Consider the following 25,762-nt stretch of genomic DNA (forward strand, 5'->3'; position numbering starts at 1 on the left):
TTAAGTTTGAGTCAAGAATGGCTCAAACCATGTTATAGCTTTTGACCCTTGGTCTAAAGTGGCTTTATTATATTATTTCTGTGTGCTGTGAGGTGTGAGTGTGGGTTAGGTAGTAGTAGCGGTGGTGGGGTAGTAATAGTTGTAAGTTTGGGGGGATTTTGGTAGTATTTTATAATGAAGCTGGACTGGCCGGTGAGGCAGGTGTGAGGGAGGATTTCCTTTCCGTAAAGATATTGTTTAAGAATTTATTAATTTTTTTTTTTTTGTTATAAGCAGAAAGCTTTGTATTTGTTTTTGTTATGGCTGATGGAGCCGCGTTTATGTTTATGTAGTTACACTTGTTAAGTTTTATATTTTCTAATAAAAAGAATTACAGGATGTAACTCAGGATCAGTACAGGATCAGTAATGTAATGTATGTACACAGTGACCCCACCAGCAGAATAGTGAGTGCAGCTCTGGGGTATAATACAGGATGTAACTCAGGATCAGTACAGGATAAGTAATGTAATGTATGTACACAGTGACCCCACCAGCAGAATAGTGTGTGCAGCTCTGGAAAATAAAATAGGATATAACTCAGGATCAGTAATGTAATGTATGTACATAGTGACTCCACCAGCAGAAGAGTGCAGCTCCTGGGTATAATACAGGATGTATTCTGCACTTCTATCAGTGTGGCATCCATGACTATGGAGATGTATAGGAGTCAGTGGGGATGACTGGTTCTTTGGCCTCCAGGGATAGGATTCTCTGAGGTTTAGTTAACTATTAACCAGCTGTAGCAGTTCAGGTCTGTGGGAAATCACCTGCAGTATAGCAGATCTAGACGTATCTCCTGCCACACAGATTTTTCCATGTGGATCCGTTATGGCAGGTCTGCGGATCTACAGGACACTATTTATTCTGGTGATACTATATACTGCACAGATTGATAGCCAGAAGATTTTGTCTGACAGGAAGAAATGTGGGGACCCCCAGTGTGAAAGTAAGTGCACCCCCTGACTTACTCTGATGTATAGTTGCCCGTAGACACAGGGGTCTGTATATGATCAGAGGGAAGCTCCACTATATCCTCATTAACCTTTATCCTGCACACATACACAGATATTGGGACGTTTGTAACCCCCCCCCCCCCCCCCTCGTCTCCTATATGTTCCAGCTACCTATACTGGTGCGCACTGTGGATCCTCTATGCCTATAGGACTTCTATTATATATAACGTTGCATGCTGCATGTATAAGTGCACCCAATAAGTTACAGATATGGTTTGTGGTTTTCTGTAGTTGGGATAGAAAGGAGGCAGCAAGTTACAACACCAAGGGGGCGAAGGTCATCAAGGGTATTTATGGCTGGTTACAGATAATGAAAGCAGGGAAAGAGTAAACTGAAGGCTTAAAGGGAATGTCCACTTGATCCAACTCACTTGTGCATGTAACATTAGGCCACAATGAAATAATTTATAGAAGATATAGTTAGTGTTGAATTACTTGTCACAGCTGGGAGTTTGCTACAATTGTTTCTGGTCGTATATAACCTGCTGCTATCTGTCAACCAAAAATACTCAAATGTGCTTCCATACAACAGTCAGTCCGAACTAGCAGAGCAGCAGTGTAAAGCATGGGGGACGGATAGAGCAGCACCTTATGGGAAAAGAGGAGGTGCATTTAAGTCTAGTCAAAATAGCAATCTGATATAATAATTCAGGGCTTTGAGATAACTTGGGGCTCTGAGATAATAAGTCAGAGCTCTGAGATCATTTAGGGCTCTGGGATGATAAGTCGGGGCCCTGAGATGATAAGTCGGGGCCCTGAGATGATAAGTCGGGGCCCTGAGATGATAAGTCGGGGCCCTGAGATGATAAGTCGGGGCCCTGAGATGATAAGTCGGGGCCCTGAGATCATTTGGGACTCTGAGATGATAACTTGGGGTCTGAGATGATAAGTCGGGGCTCTGAGATCATTTGGGACTCTGAGATGATATATCTATTACTTCAGAGCTCTAAGATAATATTCTCTCCTAATAAGCATTTGGCGATGGTAGGTCCAGTACCAATAGCACTGTGCATTGAGATACCACTTCAGAGCCCATAGGTGGTGCCAGGACTCTTCTACTACACTGCATCACCCGCTCATCCTTTTTTTTTTTTAGGTTTGATAATGAGAGTTTCAGCCAAACGGGATTACTCCGGCCCCGACTGCAGATTCTTAACCTTTAAAACTGGAGAAGAAATTAACGTTTATTATAAACTGAGCGGACGGAGAGAAGACTTGTGGCAAGGAAGTGTAAGTTACCTGCTGGGATCTCTACCACCCCCTAGTGGCCAGTCTTACTGACCATCACCTAATTGCTTTGACTATGATGAGAAGGCGCTTATTAAACTTACTTCCCTTCTTGTGCCCCTATGATAACACTCACTGGCAGCCCATATTGTCATAGGAAGAACTGCCATCATAGCAGCTAATCGGATTACAGGTTGTGATGATACAGTGTTCCTATGATAACGCTGAGCAGGAAGTGTTGTCATCAGGACATGGGTGAGAACGTATTTTATCCACTGAGTACCTTTAAGTAAATCAAAATTGAAGACTGATACATGAATATACAATGAATTATCCCCTGCTGATCCTCTCACCACTTGGAGGGACTACATATTCCAGCAGGCCATACATAACTAATTATATTGCCTTATTTTCCAGACTGGAAAAGCATATGGCTTCTTTCCCAAAGAGACGGTCACCATCGAGGAGGTTTATCTACGTGAGGAAATAGAAATCCCGGCCAAGGTATTTATACTTTTACCTATACACTGTGCTTTTTACTATATACATACAGGGGGAGATTTATCAAACATGGTGTAAAGTGAAACTGGCTCAGTTGCCCCTAGCAACCAATCAGATTCCACCTTTCATTCCTCACAGACTCTTTGTAAAATAAAAGGTGGAATCGGATTGGTTGCTAGGGGCAACTGGGCCAGTTTCACTTTACACCATGTTTGAGCTATCAGTGAAGTTATTTAGGTATGGCATTAGTACTGTCACCATCTTCATTTCTTTCCTTGCAAAGAAGACTATGGAAATTCTTAAAGGAAATGTGTCATCAGAAAATGATTTATTTATATAGTTTTTATGTTAAACATATTTTTTAAGTATTTTTGGTGACAATTTTCCATTTTTTTCTATATATCTTGCAGTTCTCTTTCTCACCACTGGGGCTAAAACTAAGCTGAGACTTCCTGTTGTGTCTGTGGTTATAAGAGGAGGCGGCTGTAAAGTGATCTGTACAGCATTGCAGCGTCATGTGACAACAGTAGATAGAGGAGACAGTAGTAGTTCCCTGTGAAATGACCTCCTTAAAGGTCACAGAGCGTGCTCAATTATGTTTCACAGTCATCTCAAGGGGATAGACTGTCTATTGTGGTCTATGTCCATGGGTCTTGCTGTAAAGCATGTCACTAAATGCTGTTAAGAACAGCCTAGGCAAGATGACAGGCCCGATAACAATGTACAAAAAGTGAATTAAAAAAAAATTACAGTCAGAAAATAGAAACAGATTAGAATAAAAGAACATGCAACAGTATCTGACTCACATTCACATTCCCTTTAAAGGGGTTGTCCAGGTTTAAAGAGGATGTACTACCAGGTACATCCTCTTGAATTTAACCCACCGATAGATCGGCGCTGTCATGGGAAAGCCGGTGCAGCAGTCCGTTTTTCAAACCGCGGCCCGATTCTCATGTACGGCGCTGTTCTATCCAGCGGTACCAGGCCGTGCTGAGGCACTGGAGGTCGGCCGGCCCGCCCCCAGTGGGAGGGAATTCCGTCCCCTCTATGATGCGGCTCTGTTAGAATCAATGGAACCGCGTCATAGAGAGGAAGGGAATTCCTTCCCACTGGGGGCGGGCCGGCCAACCTCCAGTGCTTCAGCACGGCCCGATACCGCTGGATAGAACGGGGCCGTACATGGGAACCGGGCCGCGGTTCGAAAAACAGACCGCGGCACCGGCTTTCCCATGATGGCGCCGATCTGTCGGTCTGTTAAATTCAAGAGGATGTACCTGGTGGTACATCCTCTTAAAAAAAATGGCTGCTTTCTTCCAAAAATATCACCACACCTGTCCTCTTGTTGTATGGGACTTAGCTGTAATTCCACATACAAACTAAGGACAAGAGTGGCGCTGCATCTGGAATAAAGCAGCTATGTTTTTTCTAATATTGGACAACTCTTTAATCCTCATGAATAAGCATAAAGAATAAAGTAAAAACAGTTCTGAAACACTTCTGACTTTCTCCTCAGGAAATTGATTTTGTGTGTCTGGATGGAGGTGAATACTTTTTTGAGAATGAAGACAGTGTTTTACATCATAGAGAAGAGGACAGAGAAGACCCCATGGGCCGTGCCCTACAGAAAGGTAAAAGTGCAGCAGGTGAAAGACATGTATCTTACCTATAGAAGTAAGAAAGGGATCTATTATTATAAATAGAAACAGCACCACTACTGCCCATGGGCTGTAACTGGTATTGTAGCTCACTTTAAATTTAATAAACTGCAATACCAGACACTGCCCATGGACAAGGGTGGCGCTGTTTCTGGGGGAAAATAAAGCAGACCTCTTTTGTTAATGGTCAAATACTACATTTATACAACATATAACTCTGCTACATTGTGTCATTGTAGGTGCACACCTTTCTGAAGACTCACCAGACATCATCATCCAAGAGACAACAGAGCCAGAAGCTCCAGTCAAAGAATCCTGGGCCCCCTCTGACATTACCGGCTGGTTTGGCATGGGCAAAACCACTGAAAACAAGGACACTGAAACTGATACTAAAAGCAAAAGCTTGGAAACAAAAAACGAAGAAATGGAACCTGAGAAACAACCGGAGGAAGCCCCAGCAGAAAAACCTGGCTGGATAGGGGGCCGACTCAAAAAGTTTCTGCCCTTTGGAGTACAAAAAGATGAATCACAAACCAAAGACGATGAAGAATTGAGAGAGAGAGCTGCCACCTCGACCCAACAGACTGCCCAAGAACGAAGAAATGTTCATGAGGACGATGAAGACCCAAAGTCAAAGTGGTTTAACTTCGGAATTAGGGATGCCATTTTTGGGGCAAAAAATGAGAAGAGAGAAGAACTGAGACAGAATGAGGAAGGAATAGAGAAGGAGATGACACCAGAGAGTCAAGACCATGCAATGGATAGTAATCTGACTCCTGACAAAGTAGACTTCTCAAGAATGGACCAAGATGGCCAGACAAGGGATCTCGAAATAAACTCTGACATTCAAGTAGAAGATTTAGCAGTAACTGGAACCCTAGATAAAGGTGGGTCTGATAATTCTTTAACGCAGGGATGGGGGACCTTTGACCCTCCAATAAAACTACAATTCCCATCATGCCAAGGCTTTGGCGTCAAGGCATGATGGGAATTGTAGTTTTGCAATGACCGAAGGACCAAAGGTTCCCATCCCTGCTGTAGTGTAGATGTGAAGTTGAATTGTATTGATTGAGATGATAAGTAGAATAAAGTGACTGTCAAAAGTATTAAAAGTTCCAAAGAACAAGATCCTTCCCCAAGTCTATTGTGTCAAATGTTCTAGATGGTGGTTAAAAAAAAAAAAAAAAGAAGAAAATAAAATGTGGGGGTCAAGACATTTCAAACAAACTTGATTTAGAAGTAGACAACAAGTAGCCACAACCAAAAATATATGATGCATTGTGATGGGGGAGTGAACTAAATGGACTTGGTTCTGTTGTAGATGGCCATGCTGAGGAGGAGTTAAAAAACCTAAAAGACGTACGTGAATCAAAAGATCATCTAGAAGATACATTGACCGAGATGGATGGCACTTCTCAAACTGAAGAAGGAAAGAAACTAAAGTATCAAGGAGAACATTTACCACAAGCATCAGGGTCTGGCCAAGTCGATGAATCCAGAAAAGTTGTAGCCAAGAACACGGACGTCAGTGAAGATTCTGAGACATTGTTGCAAGAAATTGATGTGAATGGACTCAAACATGAAGTCAGTTCTGTAGCCAATGACCATGCCAAAAATAAAGTCCATAACCTTATAGAAGAACATCAACCAAAGGGTCATCTTGAAGATGCATTGACAGAGATGGATGACGAAGGAGGTGAAGATCAGAAGAAACAGAGGCTTGAAGAGGAATTGTCAGGGTCTGGCCAAGTTCAGTCCAGAGAAGATGTAGGTAAGAACATTGATGTCAATAACTATTCTAATACATTGTCATGAGGAAATTATATGAATAGACTCATGCATGAAGCCAGTTTTGTTGTAGATGAGGGTGCTAAAGAGGAGGAGACCAAACGCTCACCCTGAAGATGCATTGACAGAGAAGGACCACATATATCAAGATGAGGAACTTAGACTTAAAGAAGAACATTCCACAAAAACATTGGGTTTGGACCAAGTAGATGATTCCATCCATGAAGAGAGAGATCAGCGAAACACTCCCCTAATTAAGGAAAGAAAGGAAGATGAAGAAAGATTCAAGAGACTCGAAGAAAACTTCAACTTATTGAAGACCCAAGAAGACCAGAAACTTGATGACCATATCTACACGACTTCTCATTATATTACAGGGGAATCAGGGTCTGATGTAGGAAAAGTGAGTCCAGGCACAAAGATAGTAGAAGATATGGTATGGATCTGGGGTGTATAAGAGATCTTACTATAGAGTCCGAATCAAGAAGAGGTGGACACCACGGCCATACAACCAGATCTGTCTACGTGGCTGAAGGCAAGACCACCATGCCTAGGATGGAAATAGATGAGCCTAACACTAGGATTGGTACAGACTCACAACGCGATACTTCAGGTTCTGCAAAGAAAGGGGATGAAGCTGCAAGTCACCTGATCAGGAGCCAAAAATACAGAAAGGATCCAGAGAATGGACCTGATATCCCTGAGCCAAGAGAAGGTGAAAGTGACCAGAGGAAGTCCTCCTGAAACACAGCTGATCAATATGGCTGCCCACAGGTGATGTCACCCAGCTTTCCTAGACTTCAGAAGAGCAAGTCTGCCAAGACTGAGATGTACTGATTCATATCTAGGAGAAGCTGCTATTTAGGAGTCTAGGAAAGCAGGTGACGTCCCCCTGTGAGACTGATGAAGGGGACAGTAACCAAAAGCACCAGAGAAGGCAATAAAGTTTGTAATCTATCTTATCAGGGACAAAATATGCATCTTTGTCCACTTATAGGGATCTTTTTCTTCTCCCCTTATCTAAACTTATCATTAATAAATGGCGGATCAGGTTACAGCTGCCCATAGAAGTCTATGGAGAGGGGAGAAAGAAATCAAGAAATTGTAATAACTGCTCTATAATGTCCTCCATGCTGCTGCTTCTGAGGGGTAATATGGGGCGGCAGGACCCCTTCTTCTGTTCTTGCTGACATCCTGCCCCCCCCTCCTTCTCCTAGCCCCACCCCACTGTAATAAGGTTATAGTAGTTGTATTTGCAGATATACTGGTCGCCATATCTAACCATGTATTTTACCCTATAGAGGATGGATCTTTCCAATGTGATGTTGAAGAGGCGTCAGCGACTGGGGGGCACTGCACATCCACAAAACCTCTGGACCATTCCTGGAAGCGATCCCAGGGGGCAAAGGATTCAAAAGAATCAGATCCTGGGGCGCTGGCGCTCACAGGTAAGGTGTATTATAACACCCAGCTTTCCTAGAATATAGATTGTCAGGAAAGACGGGATGGGGGTGGAGGTCTGTATAGCGGCTTGGTGCAGAAGCTATATGGTCAGCCATATTGTCACCCAGCTTTTTTAGAAAATGAGATAGGGGGGTGTTCTGTAACTTTTTCATGTAGCAGAATAGTATATACAGTAACCCCAGTATATATGTATGTACAGTGTGTGTGTGTATATATATATATAGTGTAGCCCCAGTATATATGTATATTATATATGTATATACAATGTGTATATATATACAGTGTAACCCCAGTATACATATATATATATATACGATGTATATATATAGTGTAACCCCAGTATACATGTATGTACAGTATATATACAGTGTAACCCCAGTGTATATATATATATAATATATATATATATATATATATATATACAGTGTAACCCCAGAGCTGAATGTGTTCTGTTATATTCTACAGTGATGCTACAGACCATCATGTCCGGATACAGTGAGGTCCGCTCCCGCTATCTCGTCCCTGTCAGGTCCTTGGTTACCAGCACAGTCAGCGAGGTACAGTGCGTCTATGGCAGAGTGTATACATGGAAGCGAAGTCTGCAATCTGTCTCATCTCTATTCGCTTTGCACTAGAATGCAGTCTATTTCTTCCTGTTATCAGCTGCTTGACAGGTTGATTGTGATGTAGTAATACTAGTTTAATTATTTATGTGTTATTTACATAGCACCAACATATTCTGCAGTGCTGTACAATGAAGAGGATGAATGCACAAATAAAATGACACAGGGGGAGGTATATGTGTAGTGACTGGCACACAGGGAGGTATATGTGTAGTGACTGGCACAGGAGAGGTATATGTGTAGTGACTGGCACACAGGGAGGTATATGTGTAGTGACTGGCACAGGAGAGGTATATGTGTAGTGACTGGCACAGGAGAGGTATATGTGTAGTGACTGGCACAGGAGGAGGTATATGTGTAGTGACTGGCACAGAGAGGAGGTATATGTGTAGTGACTGGCACACAGGGAGGTATATGTGTAGTGACTGGCATAGGGGGAGGTATATGTGTAGTGATTGGCACAGGGGGAGGTATATGTGTAGTGACTGGCACAGGGGGAGGTATATGTGTAGTGACTGGCACAGGGGGAGGTATATGTGTAGTGACTGGCATAGGGGGAGGTATATGTGTAGTGACTGGCATAGGGGGAGGTATATGTGTAGTGACTGGCACAGGGGGAGGTATGTGTGTAGTGACTGGCATAGGGGGAGGTATGTGTGTAGTGACTGGCATAGGGGGAGGTATATGTCTAGTGACTGGCACAGGAGGAGGTATATGTAGTGACTGGCACAGGGGGAGGTATATGCGTAGTGACTGGCACAGTGGAGGTATATGTCTAGTGACTGGCACAGGGGGAGGTATATGCGTAGTGACTGGCACAGGGGGAGGTATATGCGTAGTGACTGGCACAGGGGGAGGTATATGTGTAGTGACTGGCATAGAGGGAGGTATATATATAGTGACTAGCACAGGGGGAGGTATATGTGTAGTGACTGGCACAGGGGAGACATCAGTGTAGTGGCTGGTACAGGGGAGACAGCAGTGTAGTGACTAGTACAGAGGGAAGACATCAGTGTAGTGACTGGCACAGGAGGAGGTATCTGTGTAGTGACTGGTACAGAGGGAGGCATCGGTGTAGTGACTGGCACAGGAGGAGGCATCAGGGTAGTGACTGGCACAGTAGGAGACATCGGTGTAGTGACTGTTACCGCGGAGGCATCGGTGTAGTGACTGGCACAGGATGAGGCATTGGTGTAGTGACTGGCACAGGGGGAGGTATATGTGTAGTGACTGGCACAGGAAGAGGCATCCGTGTGGTGACTGGCACAGAGGGGGGGCATCAGCGTAGTGACTAGTACAGGAGGAGGAGATATCAGTGTAGTGACCGTTATCGTGGAGGCATCAGTATAGTGACTGGCACAGAGAGGAGGTATATGTGTAGTGACTGGCACAGAGGCGGTATATGTGTAGTGACTGTCACAGGGAGGAGGTATCGGTGTAGTGACTGTCACAGGGAGGAGGTATCGGTGTAGTGACTGGCACAGAAGGTGGTATATGTGTAGTGACTGGCACAGAGGGAGGTATGTGTGTAGTGACTGGCACAGGGGGAAGTCTATGTGTAGTGACTGGCACAGAGAGGAGGTATATGTGTAGTGACTGGCACAGAGAGGAGGTATATGTGTAGTGACTGGCACAGGGGGAGGTATATGTGTAGTGACTGGCACAGGGGGAGGTATATGTGTAGTGACTGGCACAGGGGGAGGTATATGAGTAGTGGCTGGCACAGGGGGAAGTATATGTGTAGTAAGTATCAGATGTCACAATAATGTAGCGAAACCACATGATACACTCAATTCTGCTACTTCAGCGCTGTAATCCTAATACTGAGTAACAAGTCCCTGTGGGAACAGTGTTGGTTGTCACTAAACCACCTGTGTCCCCCCGCACAGTGTCAGGGCAGTGTCACCTTACAGCAGTATATAGAGGCAGAGTGACCGCCGCTCTCTGTGCAGGCGACATGTCCTTCATCTACCAGCTGTGACCCCTCAAACCTCTGATTCTATATAATTCCGATGGAGCCTGGGGCAGCAGCGGGGGAGGAAGTAGGTGACATGTTACTCTATAATAACCATATGGAGGCCGCGTACAATCAATTTCTATGGATGTTTTTAGACTGGAGGAGCATGGCAACAGGTGTTGCGGGGGCCAGAAGTTCACACACAGCTCTGCTACATGCAGGTCACTTGTTGTCACAGCTCTGCTACATGCAGGTCACTTGTTGTCACAGCTCTGCTACATGCAGGTCACTTGTCGTCACAGCTCTGCTACATGCAGGTCACTTGTCGTCACAGCTCTGCTACACGCGGGTCACATGTCCTATGGTTTTACCTTACGGTGGAGACTTTTTACCTTTGTCGTAAATAGTTTACTCTGCCCCTTTCATGTGTGCTTTTAGCATATTACATCCAGAATAATGTAGGTGACTATTACTTACTCTATGGTACAATGTTCTACACCTTTTTAATATTCTTTGGTCTCCAGCATGGATTTATATCTGAATTTTGGTCATCAGAATAACTTCCCATCTCAGTCTTAAGGCCCTATTATACATATTTGGCCAATAATAATAATAATAATATGTCGGCTGATCGTTGTCTTTTAACAAGCTGAAACACAAACTATCAGCCTGGGAACGATCTGCTGCCGTAGCTCCGAGCAACAGACCGCCGCGATTTAGCAATCGCCCGGGCAGACCCCCTCCCCCGCAGCTCCTCGTGGCACCCCCTGCTCTTACTCACTCACTGTCAGCGCATGTAATAACAGTGGCAGAGAGCAGGGAACGAGGAGCAAGCGAGCGCTGACCTAACAGATTGGCGCTCGCTTGCTCCTCTAAATCACCTCGTGTAATAGGGTCTCCAGCATGGCTCCTCATTTTAGTCTTGGTCCCAGACATGGCTCCACATCTCAGTTTTGGTCTTCAGGATGGCTTCATATTTCAATCTTGGTCTCCAGCATGGCTTCCCATTTCAGTATTGGTCTTCAGGATGGCTCCATATCTCAGTCTTGGTCTCCAGCATGGCTCCCCATTTCAGTCTTGGTCTCCAGCATGGCTCCCCATTTCAGTCTTGGTCTCCAGCATGGCTTCCCATCTCAGTCTTGGTTCCCAGTATTGCTCCTCATCTCAGTCTTGGTTCCCAGTGTTGCTCCTCATCTCAGTCTTGGTTCCCAGTGTTGCTCCTCATCTCAGTCTTGGTCTCCAGCATGGCTCCATAGCTTAGGATCCTATTACACAGCCCAATGCCTCCTGTAAGTGAGTGCCGATCTGCTAGATCGGCGCTCACTTGCCAAGCCTACTAAGCGGCTCAATAATAGTTTAGCAAGGCCTGCACAGACCTTATTAGCGATGTCCGTATAGCCCTTGCCCTTTACCATTACCTTCTACAATCCACTGTGTTCTGCCATCTGCTAGCTTCCTGAAGCCACCGCTGTAGCTTCAGAGCTGGTCTCTAAACTGACAGGCTGCTCAGCCAATCACTGGATGGGACCGCAGATGATTTTAGGTCTGGACCAAAAACACGATAAACCGTTGATTGTTGTCATCGGCTGCTCATTCTCTTTATTACACGGAGCAATATACGGCTGAATCTTGCTCATTGTTCTAGGGCCCTATAACACCAACAGATTTATCTGACAGATTTTTGCAGCCAAAACCAGGAAGAGACTATAAACAGAGAACAAGTCATAAAAAACTTTGAGTTGTCTCCTCTTTTCAAACCCATTCCTGGCTTTGGCTGCAGAAATCTGTCAGATAAATTAGTTGGTGTAATAGGGTCCTTAGTCTTGTTCTCAAGCACGGCTCCCTGTCTCAGTCTTAGTCTCCAGCATGGCTCCCCATCTCATTCTTGGTCTTTAGCATGGCTCTACGTCTCAGTCTTGTTCTCCAGCATGGCTCTACGTCTCAGTCTTGTTCTTCAGCATGGCTCCCCATCTCATTCTTGGTCTTTAGCATGGCTCAACGTCTCAGTCTTGTTCTTCAGCATGGCTCCCCATCTCAGTCTTGTTCTTCAGCATGGCTCTACATCTCAGTCTTTGTCTCCAGCATGGCTCCCCTTCTCAGTCTTGGTCTCCAGCATGACCCCCCATTTCAGTACTTGTCTCCAACATGGCTTCCTCATGGCTAAATGACTTCTATTTAAAAATCTTCAGTCTTCCAATACTTATCAGCTGCTGTATGTCCCGCAGGAAGTGGTGTATTCTTTGCAGTCTGACACAGTGCTCTCTGCTGCCACCTCTGTCCATGTCAAAAACTGTCCACATCAGTAGCAAATCCCCATAGGAAACCTCTCCTACTCTGGACAGTTCCTGACATGGACAGAGGTGGCAGCAGAGAGTGTCAGACTGGAAAGAATATACCACTTCCTGCAGGACATACAGCAGCTGATAAGTACTGTAATAATGAAGATTTTTAAATAGAATGTATTTACAATTATATATAACTTTCTGGTACCAGTTGATTTAAAGAAAATTTCTGCTGGAGTTCCCCTTTAAAGGGGTTATCCCAAGATATACACTTATCACCTATCTATAACATAGGGAATAACTAGCTGATTATGCAGTAAGGAGCCTTAATGGGATTAATGATTAATAAGTCACTGGCTGCAGGCAGAGACGTTCGTCTGGCGGTGGCAGCGATGGCCGGAATAAGAGAAGGATGTGGGGAGATAAGAGAACAGGGGGGTACTGGCTGATGAATAGAACTCATTAATATGCTGTGGTGTAGCACGTCGTTCGGTCATTCGCAATAGATACGAACGCAATAGCGAATAAATAGCGAAGAAAAAACGATCGCAATTACGATCATAAGTAACGATTATCGTTCCATGGAAATGAGTGAACGTTTTCAGGTCTTTTGCAATAGCGGTCGTTTGAGATCGTTAATCGTTAACGATTATGCGAACGATAATCGTCCGGTGGAATGGGGCCCTAAGGGCCCTATTACACGGGACGATTATCGTGCGGAAAATCGTTAAATCGTTTGAATTTAAACGATAATCGTTCTGTGTAATTGCAGGCAACGATCGAAAAATCGTTTGTATGCCGTTGATCGTTGATTTAGATCTGAACCTATAATTATCGTTAATTGTTCGCTGTAATTCCATGTTCGTTCTCTCAAGTTCCGCGTTTTTTCACTAATCGTTCAGTGTAATTGCGCATTGTTCATTGTTTTGCTGGGATCAGATGGAATAAACGATCATAGTAACGATCGCAATAACGATTATCATTCTGTGTAATATGGTGAACAATTTCAGGTTAATGATAAACAATCTCGTTTGCGATCGTTTTATTGTTAGTCGTTAATCGTTAAAAATCGCTTCATGTAATAGGACTCTAAGGCTGTGGTCACACATATGGGATGCTGATGTATTGGCGCATGGACAGAGCCGGGCTCCAATGGTCTGTATGTAGAGAGTGGCGGCTGGAAGGATTAATGGGATGGCAGTCCGTGCATGATGGGAGTTGTAGTTTGGCAACGGCTGGAGAATCACTGGATGGCATGATGGGAGTTGTAGTTGCATCAGCTAGTTGGGGAATGGCTGCTATTCCATGATAGGAGTTAAAACTTTGCAGTAACATCTGGAGAGCCACATTAAAGGGGGTTATCCAGTGCTACAAAAACATGGCCACTTTACTCCCTCTCTTGTCTCCAGGTCAGGTGTGGTTTGCAATTAAGCTCCATTTACTTCAATGGAACTGAGTTTGAAACCCCACCCAATCTGGAGACAAGAGAGGGGGAAAAGTGGCCATGTTTTTGTAGCACTGGATAACCCCTTTAACGTATCACCATCATGTTATAGAGCAGGAAGAGCTGAGTAGATTGATATACTAATCAGTATAACTTTTAAAATATTGATTGAAATCCCTGCTCATTCTGGGTTAAGGAGTCCAGTGGGCGGGGTCAATCAATGGACTGGACTCTTTAGCAGAGAAACATCAGAGATTTTACTCAATAAATTACAAGTTATACAGAATCTTTTCCCATAAAGATATATATATCACTCCGCACAGCTTCTTCTGCTCTATAACATGATGTGGATACCTTAGGTAGCATTTTCACGATGACAGGATCCCTTTAACCCCTAGACGACCCTGGGCGTACCCGTACATCCAGCGGTCGCTAGGGGAGTTCAGAGCGGGGCCGCACAGCGGTCATGCTGAAGAGCACCATAGTCCCGAGTGCCACTTGTAGCCCGGGACCGCAGCTATTATCGGGCATGGTCCGATCGCCGTGCCCGCTAATTAAGTATTCAGATGCAGCTGTCAAAGTTGACAGCTGCATCTGAATACTATATTTCCCCACTCCCTGGTGTCTAGTGGGGGGGTCATGCCCGGGCCCCCCCCCCCTGCACCGTAATGCTGCTGATCCCGGGTTGGCACTCTAATGCTTTCGGCTGCAGCAGCTGAAAGCAATTGAATGCCTATTAAATCGATCTATGCAGCATTACTATACTGCATAGATCTCTATGAGAGATCAGGCAGGGTGCTTATACTTGAAGTCCCCCAGGGGGAATAACCCTAACCCCAGGGGGATTAACCCTTTTCCAAGGTTATAAATAAAAATAAACAAACATATTTGGTATCGCCGCGTGTGTAATCGCCCGAACTATTAATTAATCACATTCCTGATCTCGCACAGTAAATGGCGTCAGCGCTAAAAAATCCCAAAGTGCAAAATTGCTCATTTTTTGTAGCATCAAATCCAGAAAAATTGTAATAAAAAGCGATCAAAAAGTCGCATATGCACAATCAAAGTACCGATAGAAAGAATGCATCATGGCGCAAAAAATGACACCTCACACAGCCCCATAGACCAAAGGATAAAAGCGCTGTAAGCCTGGGAATGGATTTTAAGGAACATGTATTTAACAATACATGATTTTTTACAAGCCATCAGATAAATAAATAAATAAAAGTTATACAAGTTACATATCGTTGTAATCGTAACGACCTGAGGAACATATATGACAAGTCAATTTTTCCCCAGGGCGAATGGCGTAAAAACAAACATCCCCCAAATAAAAATAAATGCTTTTTTTTTTTTTTTTTCAATTTCACCATTTAATTTTTTCCTGGTTTCGCAGTGTCCTTTATGAACAAATTCAGCCTGTCATTGCAAAGTACAATTAGTGGCACAAAAAATAAGGGCTCATGTGGGTCCGTAGGTGAAAAAATGCGAATGCTATGGACTTTTAAGCAGGGAAAAAACGAAAACGCAAACATTGAAATTGGCAGGGTCCTCTAAGGGTTAAACAACAGAGTACTGTATACATTATATATTGGTATACAGTATATCTGCTCTGGAAATGTAGAACCCTTATTGTATCTTACCATTCTACACCCCCAGTGTAGAGATTTTGGCAGAAGCCTCGCCCTCACTGGTAGCCTGACTCTTTGGTGTAATGCATCTCGTTAGTAGATTTTTTTCAGACTATAAAATGATTATTTAACGCTAATATTGTTGCCTTTGCCATCATTTCTGCCCTTCTACGTGTCTTCAGATTTAGGTGGACTGGCCCTTTAACTGTAGTTTTGCCAGTCAGCATGGCCGCCGCGGCCTCACACGCCCCGCCCCCTCCTGGGACACGTACAGCTCCGCTCTTTCCTTTCCCCCCTGACGCTTGACTGGATTAAACCAAATCAAAAACGAGGGGTGTACAGACGGTTAAACTGTGCCCAAACTCTCATAAGACGAAGTGTACAGGACAGCGGCGGGCTGATATTTCTATAAGAATATAAGTACAGTGATGGAAGGCCGTCGGGGATTCTGGAGAGTGAATGTTATGACCCCCTGACTTCCTGTACAGATGGTAGCGTCCAGCCGGTGACTGAGGGCTGCGGGATGCGTCTTGTGTAGTTACATGACCGGGGATGGCGGAGTCCGGGGGATACATGGCGGACACGGTGAGGCAGGTGAGTCGGTGTCAGGCTGGGGGAGGACCCCATAATACTGGACTGTGACCAGTCAGGGGTGACAAGTGCTAGCCTGGATACCTATGGGGAGTTTGCATAAATCTACACACCCTGTGTGAACAAGGCACTGGCAAGCATTGAGATTTAGCATATACCTATGACCCTCCTACATGTGCGCCATTTTAGGAGAGCTGTAACCTAGCAACCGTTCTCATGGAAACCAGTGTATGGTGGCCGCCCTATAGCTGACGCCTATGGGTAAGGCGCAGTTCACACTGGTGTCATGGCCGCCGAGCCGACACTGGATGCTGGTGCCTTATTGTAAGTCACCAACTCTCCGTAGAGGTTGCGTCGCCGAATATCCTTCTTGGCTGGAAATCTGGCGTCCTGATGGGATGTGGTCGCACATGCTCAGTAGCTGCGGTGCCCCGGCCTCTCTTGTATTTATAGTTACAATGTATCAGTCTACAGCAGGGGGAGGGAACCTTGGCCCTCCAGCTGTTGCAAAACTACAACTCCCATCATGCCCGGACAGCCAAAGCTTTAGCTTTGGCTGTCCGGGCATGATGGGAGTTGTAGTTTTGCAACAGCTGGAGGGCCAAGGTTCCTTAACCGTGGTCTAGAGTCCCGGATGAATCAGCAAGTAATGGGTGATGGGGTTCAATTGCGTATTCTGTCTTTAACATGGCCGCCATCTGAACTGTCTCCGGAATCGGTTACCGTCATCAGATCAAGATCAAGCGCCTTCAGCTCTGTGTTCAGCGTAATTGAACGTGTCTAATAGCTGTGCCAGAAGGTTATGGATGGGGGGGGGGGCTGTCATTTCCCCTCTTGACCTGCACAACGATTATTGACTGATGATCCAGAATATCTGATGATCCGGCACCTGTCAGGTCTCATGGTGCTGAAGGCATATGACCATATAGCGCTGGCTACTTGCATAGCGGGTTTCCTCTAGATTTCTTATGTTGCAGTGGTGTTATGTGATATGCTTGCTGATATGAGGGGGAACCCCCCAGCCCTGACACCCCTCCCCCCCGCTTGTAGCTTGGTGTAACTTCCTCCTCCATCATAGAGCAGAGCTGTAGCAGTGTCTTATGTTACTTTTAGACGGAGCGATAATTCGCCCTATCGCGCGATTAACGATTTTGAATGCACAATTTTTTTTTTATAACTATCAGCGTTTAGACGGAACGGTATATCGTATGGAAAAATCGTTACGCGATCGTTTAAGCCTATCTCACACATAGGTGAAATCGTTAAAAGACTGTTTACACTGAACGACCTGTGAATTTTTTGCGAACGACCAACGATAATTTGAGAACATGTTAAAAGATCAAAATGGAAGATTTCTCGCTCGCCGTTTGATCGTTTGCAGCGTTTACACGTACGATTATCGTTTGAATTCGATTGTTATCGTGCAAATTCGAACGATAAATCGTTCCGTGTAAAAGGACCATTATCCTGCGCTGATTCGGCTCAGCAGCTCAACCACAAGAAGATGATTCTTAGATTAAGGAAATTCTGCAATATCTAATCCACTTTGTTTCGGGGTCTTTCGGTTATAAGATCCCTGATTGCTGTCAGTGAATGGGAACATGTCTTGTTTACCTCCAGAGAATAAAAAACCCTGTTCACCTATCCAGTTTAATATATCTTACAGCTGAGGGTTTGTTACAGTTGCAGGTTTTCTCACATCTTGTCTTTTTTTCTCGCAGGTCGCGTCCCTGTTACCGGACAACCTTCAGCCCGGCGCGGATTTTTACGGCTGCTCCTGGGATGTGGTGATCTTCACCGCCCTCTTTGGATTTCTCACCGTCTTGATGTTTACTTGTAGAACTTTGAGATGTGTAAGTGGCGCCGCGTACCGGCTTATACATTCCTTAGCGGTATTGAGTTTAATCCGTCTCTTGGAAATTCAAGTCTGTATAAACGTACTATTCCCTAATGGATAGTAAAGGTCTGGTAGTCCGGAAATCCGAGAACTGAGAGGGTGGGAGATGATGGGATATTCTGATCTGTCTGATGTACTGGCAACCTTGGTGGTGGGTCCTCATCATTGTGGGCTCCTTGAAATTTGATGCCGCAGAGGAGGATGATTCCTATGGTGCCTGCTTCTGAGAAAATAGTTTTTGTTTTTGACATTAGGAGAACAACGCCACTTCTGTCTACTGGTTATTAGTGGTATTGCAGCTCAGCACTATAAATCAGTGGTATGGAAACTGCAGCTGTCATTATTCTCATCATGCTCAGGCAGAACAGAACCATCTTACCTGTCTAGATCTGCAGTACTAGGCACAACTTGTGGCAGCTGTGGTGCTGTTTCTGGAAGAAAGCTGCCATGTTATTTTAATAACTCCACTATCATGTATCTTTAATATCTTTTTATTTCTGTTTTGCAGATTAAAAGCAGATTTTATGCTGGTAAGTGTCTTCAGCCCGCTATTCTGTGGTTTGTAAGCCCAAGTACTTAGGAGCGCTTTCATGCTGAACCCCACCCCATGCGTTCCTCAATAAATGCAAAATGTTGCCCCAATTGATGGGGCGCGGGGGAATGCACTGGGGCATGGTTTTTGCTACATGCATTCACTGCAATGTGAGATTGCAGCGTTACTGCCAAGGGTATCAGCTGATCTCTATGGGTTTGGCTTTAACAATAGAGCAAACAGATTTTATCTAGCTGCCATAGTCAAGAAAGCTTAATAGAGCGTGAGTGTGCTCAGCCCTCCAAACTGGGCTCTACTCAGAAAAGTATCCACTCCATGTTACCCTACTAGAGCCTAAAGAGGTACTCCAGGCTGGGGTCATTTTTATTGTATGGCTGGGGAGGGGGTGGACATAGAAAAGCGCCGGTCACTTGCCTCCCTGGTTCCAGCGCCGGGTCCTGCATCGCGCTGCCACTTCCTGGTCTCAGCTGCTGCCTTGAGACCAGAATGGCTTCTTGGTCTTCATGTCTGGTAAAATGCGTTTTAATCCCGCACGTGAGGCAGGGGGAGAGCCATGAACTAGTCATCTAACAGGCCTCCTTGCCTGTCAATCACCCCGCAGAGGGCGCTGACAGGACGGAGAGCTGTGACTAGTCACAGCCCAGATGACTAGTTCAGGGCTCTCTCCCTGCCTCGTGCGCGGGATTAAAATGCATTCTATCGGACGTGAAGCCTACGCAGCCCAGAACCCCCGACACCATTGGAGACCCAGCTGCAAAGTTTGCAGATGTTCCCCGGAGCCCAATCCATGTCAGCCTGACCAGTATATCTCAGTGTCTATACATATGAAATTTCAGCTGAATGATATTTCTTCAGACCTCCCCCCCCAGTTTGGTGCATCATTCATGATATTGCAATGGTACAGGGGCTAAGTGGCCGGCAATAACCTCTAGTTCTGCTTATCTGTGAGAAAACAAGGATCTGGTGGATGCTGAATCAAACTTCCTCATTTACATTACACACTTCTCTCTCCCTAATTTCCCTCCATAACCATCTCTCACTTGTCACGTCTCATCTTCAGGTCGTGAATGTAAACTCGGGGATCAGGTGGCCGAAGCATTAAGTAGTAAGAGAGAAGTCCTGCAAAAACTCAGCATCATACAGAAACAGGTACAGCAGGGGATTACAGAGCATCCGCATAGGTGAGGGGCCGTACATTAAATTTTTTTTTTCTCTCTCTCTCTCCCTCCCAAACCCAGTATGAGGATGTACAGCAGACCTTACAGGAATCAGGTCACCAAAAGTTACTGAGCGAGATCTCTGAGCAAAAGGTATGTGACTCCTCCATCAACTGCAATGCATAGAATTTTTCAGCCCAGGTTCTCTTATGTCCACCAATCCTGCGTAGTTGCCCTTTAGTGTGTCAGATTACAAAACCGTGCAGCTCTTTTTTTTTTTTGCAAATACTTTATATCAGTTTTTTTGTAGATCCAGCACCATGATGCATTTCAACCTTTAAAGGGGAACTCCAGCAAATGTTTTATTGCCTTTCAAATTAGTTGATGTCAGAAAGTGATGTGGAATAGTCATTTACTTCTATGTAAAATCTCCAGTCTTCCAGTACTTATCAGCTGCTATGCGTCCTGTATTCTTTTCAGTCTGGCACAGTGCTTTTTGCTGCCACCTCTGTCTTTGTCAGGAACTGTCCATTAGAAAATCCCCATAGAAAACCTCTCCTGCTCTTGACAGTTTCTGACAGAGGTGGCAGCAGAGAGCACTTTGTCGGACTGGAAAGAACACACCACTTCCTGCAGGACATACAGCAGCTGACAAGTACTGGAAGACTGGAGGTGTTTTACATTGAAATAAATTACAAATCTATATAACTTTCTGACACTAGTTTATTTGAAAGAAAACAAAAATTGAAAAAAAAAAGGTTTTCTCTTCTACCTCCTTGTACTGCATTTCCACCCTAGGTATATCTCAAAAGTATATATACCGAGACAAGAGGGGGCAGGTACCAAGTTGCTGTTATGTGTAGGCAAAACCATGACTGCACGCAATGTCCAGTATGTGTACGGAACTGAGTGGGACATGGTACTAGAAGGTCCATGACCAAAAGGGTAATGCAAGGCTTCTCTCTCTTTAGTGACCACCTATAAAGTTTTGAACCAAGGTCTCTACAAGGTCTCTACACTTTCTGTCAGTCTTCCTATCCGCTGATATCAAAGTATAGTAGGTTACGAACAACAATTTGTGCCTATCACAGACCAGGAGAAATGTCCATCATAGACTTTAGTTTCCTTAGGCTAAGCTCAGTAGCTCGTGTTGTCTTGCACCTCTGGGCCATTGTCCACATATCATGTTAAAAAGGTCACCTGTGCCCCAGAGGACAGAATATACAGACCCCTGAGACTCCCTGATATCCTGGCATTTTGCATGTTATATTTACTTTTCTTTTGTATTGTAGGCTCTACAGGACTCTCTGCAGGCGTCAAACAAAGAACTGGAAGAAAACGTTGCCAAACTGGAGCAAGACCTGGAGGAGGAGAAGCAGCGGGGATCTGAGCTGGACAGTACGGTAATACACATGTAATATATAGGATTCATACTTTACTATGAAAGTTAATACATTACTGTGTTAATATGTGTTTTCTTACTTTAGCTTGCAGAGTTAAATGAGAAAATCAAAGCTCTGGAGGAGAGTTTCAGGAAGGAGACCTCCCAAAAGGAAGAGGTAAGTGTCATCAATAAGATAATATTTAGATTGTCAACCCCCTGAGCGCACCCAAATGCAATGTTACTAAACTATGTATTAAAAGATTGTTCATATTGGACCAGATGATGTCCCCTAATAACCAGATGATGATATGGGGAGGGAGGTGTAAGTCGCTGTGTATTCTGGTTCATTCTGTAGTCATACGGTCTCATCTTATTTTACAGACTCGCACGACACAGAAGGTGTATGAAATTAACAAAGGTCGTCTGGAGTCATCGCTTCAGGATGCAGCGGAGGAGAAATCTCACCTAGAGGAGAGCATTAAACAGGTGAGTTACATCCTTTATTATACTCCAGAGCTGCACTCACTATTCTGCTGGTGGGGTCACTGTGTACATACATTACATTACTGATCCTGTACTGATCCTGAGTTAGATCCTGTATTATACTCCAGAGCTGCGCTCGCTATTCTGCTGGTGGGGTCACTGTGTACATACATTACATTATTTATCCTGTACTGATCCTGAGTTACATCCTGTATTATACTCTAGAGCTGCACTCACTGTTCTGCTGGTGTAATCACAATGTATATAAATGGATGTTTGATTTGCAGCTTTCTAAGGAAGCAGAGGGCTGGGAAGAAAGGTTCAGTGAACTGTCTGAGAACTCCAGAATCCTCAGCTCCTCTGTGGGAGTTATGCAAGAAGATCTAGACAGCAAGCAGAGCCAGATCAAGGTGAGTGGTGACCACCGGGCGATATGGAGTTACCCTGCTCTTAAAGTAATTTCACACAACTTCTATTCTTTCTTTTTTCCCCCAGTCACTGATTGACAACCTGCTGTCCCTCAAAGACTGGAGCTCAGAGCTGGATGAAATCAATAATGAAGAGGACAGTGACATTCTGTCCAACATTAAATGGGATTTTGAAAATGGTGAACCATTGGGTAAGTGGCAGATTAATTGCCGCCTTCTCTTCCTTTTCAATGGGAAGTCTGTTTTTGATAAGTTTGTTTCCTATTCATTTTAGGAGATCCTCAGAAACAGAGGATTAAGAAGCTGATCTATGCTGCCATGGTAGGTGTCCTGCACGGCCATACTGGTTTCACAAAGGATTGCTAAACATATACTATGAGTGCTGCCAAGGCATGCTGGGAGTTGTAGTTTTGCAACAGCTGGACCGTCACAGCATGGGAAACACTGACATAAAGTAATCTGTTATGGAGTTTAATCAAAGAAAAAAATACTTGTAACCCAGCACCTGCTAAGACCCTACATGTCTGTAGCGTTTTAAATATTGTTACCCAACAATTATAGGTTTCCTGCATCTGAGGCCCTATTACACGGAACGATTATCGGCCGTATTCGTCCTGCATAACAGAAGGCAACCATCAGCCGACATGAACGATGTCAGCTGAACGTTGCTGTCGTTTGTCTTTCAACACGTTGAAAGACAAAAAACTGTGATAGCAGCGAACTGCTGCCGTCGTTCTGTGGAATAGGAGCCACTAAAATAAGGGAGCTATCTGTATAATGCAGAGGTGATGGAATCTCTAGAGAGTCTATTTAAGAGTCTATATGGCTTCTTCTGCCAATCTGTGGTTCTCTTGCTTTTGGAAGGCATGCTGGGAGTTGTCAGTGTGCAAACATCTGTACAACCACAGGATAGGAAACCCTGACCTGGATGGATCTGCAGTCTATGTGCAGCTCTGCCCCAACCTGTTCCTTACTAGCCAGAAGAGAAAAGGGGAAGGGCGCCTCCTAGTGCAATATCGTAGTTAATGAATAGCAGCTGTGCAGAGAATGTCTGTCTCTCAATGCACTCACCTTAATGTGTTGTGCAACGACCATAGGCACAACACTATATCACACATAATTCCAATACCGCAGCTCAGCACAGGATCATCCACACAGCGTATGGAGTAGATACAGGAACACAACAGGGTCCTTTAGAAGACTTTAGGAGCCAAACAAGATCCTCCACATTGCATAGCGCAGGTATATGTACTAGGAAGGGATAGTCAATGGTCCATGACCGTTGACTATCCCTTCCTAGTACATACTGTATACCTGCAATGTGGAGGATCTTGTTTGGCTCCTAAAGTCTTCTAAGGACCCTGTAGTGTTCGTGTTACTAGCCATTATAAGACATGTATGATATCACATTCATGGTGTTTTTTCTCTTAGGCTGCAGATTCTGTATACTGTTATGTATATATCAGGTTTTTTTCTTTGTCTTGTAGCTAAATGCATCTCTGAAAAGCGTGGAATCGGAGAAGAAGCATCTGTGTGATAATCTGTCAGATGAGATGAAGGCAAAAGAACAGCTGGCAGGTATTTAAGAAGCTTTATTAATGCAAATGTATAATCAGGTAGATCACTTTATAATTTTTACATCAATAGACCAGTGCGATGCGACCACGATTCTAAAAAAAGGACCGCGACACACACATCCTGGCGCCAGTCTGTTGATGTAAAAATCTCAAAGCGATGTACCTGATGGTACCATATAAACAAAAAGGAGATTACTGCTCAACCATAATAATGCTTCACAATCGCCACATGTGAATGCCTGTCCTGGCAGTGTCCCCGGAGGTGCAGCGAACACCCAGGAGCTTGCTGGGTTCAGACAGTCCAATTCAACTTGAGAAGAGATTCCGCAGCACTTAGTCCCATAAAATCAATGTCCTTTATTGGTTCACAAGTATAACATAGTACACATAAAAAATATTTGTTTACGTGATGGTACATTCGCTTTAACATCCGATCCTCATAAATAGACACCCTCTGTACTGCGACGGCTGTGAAGAGGGATAAAACAAATGTCATACACTATACACCAGTGCTTCTAAATTCCAGTCCTCAGGCCTCACCAACAGGTCATGTTTTGAGGATTTCCTTTGAGTATTTCACAGGTGATATAATGATAGTCAGTGCATCAGGTATTATCACAGCTGTTCTGTGAATGGGCTATCCTCAAAACATGACCTGTTGGTGAGGCCTGAGGACTGGAATTGAGAAGCACTGCTATAAACCCTATACAAACCCTATACATCTAACCACATGCTACATGAACACTCCTGGTGAGTAGAGTGCTATAGGCAGTTCTTGATATTACCCTCTATTTTCTTCCTGTGCAGAGTGTATCACAAATCTCCAGAACACCAGCCAGTCCCTTTCCCATGAGAAGAGCCAACTGGAGGAAGAGGTGGAGAAATTAAAGCAGAAAATGAGCGTCATGATGGAGGTGTATCAGGAGAACGAGAGGAAGCTACACAGGTAACAGAGACAATGGGCTCCTTGGTTTACAATGTTTTTCTTGAACTATTTCTAGCATTACTCTAACAGGAAATAATAATAATAATAATAATAATAATAATAATAATAAAAAAAAGACATTGTAATTTAACCTTTTATGGTGGTTAAAGGATGTAAAGGTATTAAAGAGGTGTTTCTGTCTGAAGTTATCCTAGATCTACAGGACAACAAGGTGGGGGTCTAACAAGTTTCTTATACCCCTTTAAAATGAAATTATTGGGGGGTCTCCAGTGGCCTCAGTATAGATATAATATGATAGATCTTTCTCTATATCCAAAAAATAAATCTATTGAACAAGATCATTGAGTTGGTAAGAAACCACTGGGGATTGCCCCAGTATCTTGTGGTTCAGACAGCATGAAAGTTCCTTTTAATGTTGCTGACTAGTCTAGGGTAGTCCCTCCCTTATTTATGGTTTCAGGGTAGAAGTGGAGATTAATATTATGTATACCTCCTTTTGCTCTACTCAGTCCATGTATTGCAATGTACCCATCTAATGACAGGTGACCCTGTCACATTATATTTGGGCAGTATGTACGGCAGTGATAGGCAACCTTTGGCCCTCCAGCTTTTTCCAAACTACAATTCTCCTCATGGTCGGACAGGCGAAGCTTTAGCTTTGGCTGTCCAGGCATGATGGTAATTGTAGTTTTGTCATATACTTTAGTGTACTCACAGTGGGCCCATTATTTTTAATGGACTGGGCATAGTGACTACTAGTGATTACATTTGGTCCATTTCCCAGATATGGTATAGAGTTTATTTTCTTCTTGTTTGTTTTCTTACACTTTTGGATCCCTTACAAAAAAACGACCAAAAGTAGGCCCTGTGAGTATGCCGCTCTACAGGTTGGCTTACTTGGTTGGACAATATGCTGATGTATATTTTATATGTGCAGCCTGTGAGTTATGTGAATGAGTTTGGAACAGTAATTCAGGTGGCGGGCAAGTAATAAAGAGGCAATCGGAGTGGTGATAGGGCATGGCAACCAGCCCCGACATCCAGTGACAGGTGCTGGGAGAGGCCTTTATACTGCCTGGCTGTGCACATTTAGCTGGAAATGCAGAAATAACTCTGAGGC

The 25,762-nt window shown here is 44.2% G+C and overlaps 1 protein-coding gene across 2 annotated transcripts in view; it reads left to right on the top strand.

The window, feature by feature from the left end:
* Positions 1-802: 802 nt before the first annotated feature.
* MIA2 (MIA SH3 domain ER export factor 2) overlaps positions 803-25,762 on the top strand; it is a 40,154-nt gene continuing 15,194 nt past the window's right edge. The window contains exons 1-20 of one of the 2 annotated variants that reach the window (XM_069949972.1): positions 803-987; positions 2,151-2,284; positions 2,699-2,785; positions 4,296-4,410; positions 4,677-5,324; positions 5,759-6,208; positions 7,527-7,673; positions 8,155-8,246; positions 17,939-18,070; positions 18,623-18,644; positions 19,728-19,816; positions 19,906-19,977; positions 21,117-21,227; positions 21,312-21,383; positions 21,590-21,694; positions 21,979-22,101; positions 22,187-22,310; positions 22,394-22,440; positions 23,607-23,697; positions 24,504-24,642. In XM_069949972.1, coding sequence (XP_069806073.1) covers positions 870-987; positions 2,151-2,284; positions 2,699-2,785; positions 4,296-4,410; positions 4,677-5,324; positions 5,759-6,208; positions 7,527-7,673; positions 8,155-8,246; positions 17,939-18,070; positions 18,623-18,644; positions 19,728-19,816; positions 19,906-19,977; positions 21,117-21,227; positions 21,312-21,383; positions 21,590-21,694; positions 21,979-22,101; positions 22,187-22,310; positions 22,394-22,440; positions 23,607-23,697; positions 24,504-24,642 — 2,918 coding nt within the window. In that variant the 5' untranslated portion in view covers positions 803-869. The remainder of the gene's footprint in view (positions 988-2,150; positions 2,285-2,698; positions 2,786-4,295; positions 4,411-4,676; positions 5,325-5,758; positions 6,209-7,526; positions 7,674-8,154; positions 8,247-17,938; positions 18,071-18,622; positions 18,645-19,727; positions 19,817-19,905; positions 19,978-21,116; positions 21,228-21,311; positions 21,384-21,589; positions 21,695-21,978; positions 22,102-22,186; positions 22,311-22,393; positions 22,441-23,606; positions 23,698-24,503; positions 24,643-25,762) is intronic. The other variant, XM_069949973.1, reaches the window with a different exon arrangement.

This window comes from Dendropsophus ebraccatus, chromosome 13, assembly GCF_027789765.1.
Source record: "Dendropsophus ebraccatus isolate aDenEbr1 chromosome 13, aDenEbr1.pat, whole genome shotgun sequence".
Classification (NCBI taxonomy): domain Eukaryota; kingdom Metazoa; phylum Chordata; class Amphibia; order Anura; family Hylidae; genus Dendropsophus; species Dendropsophus ebraccatus.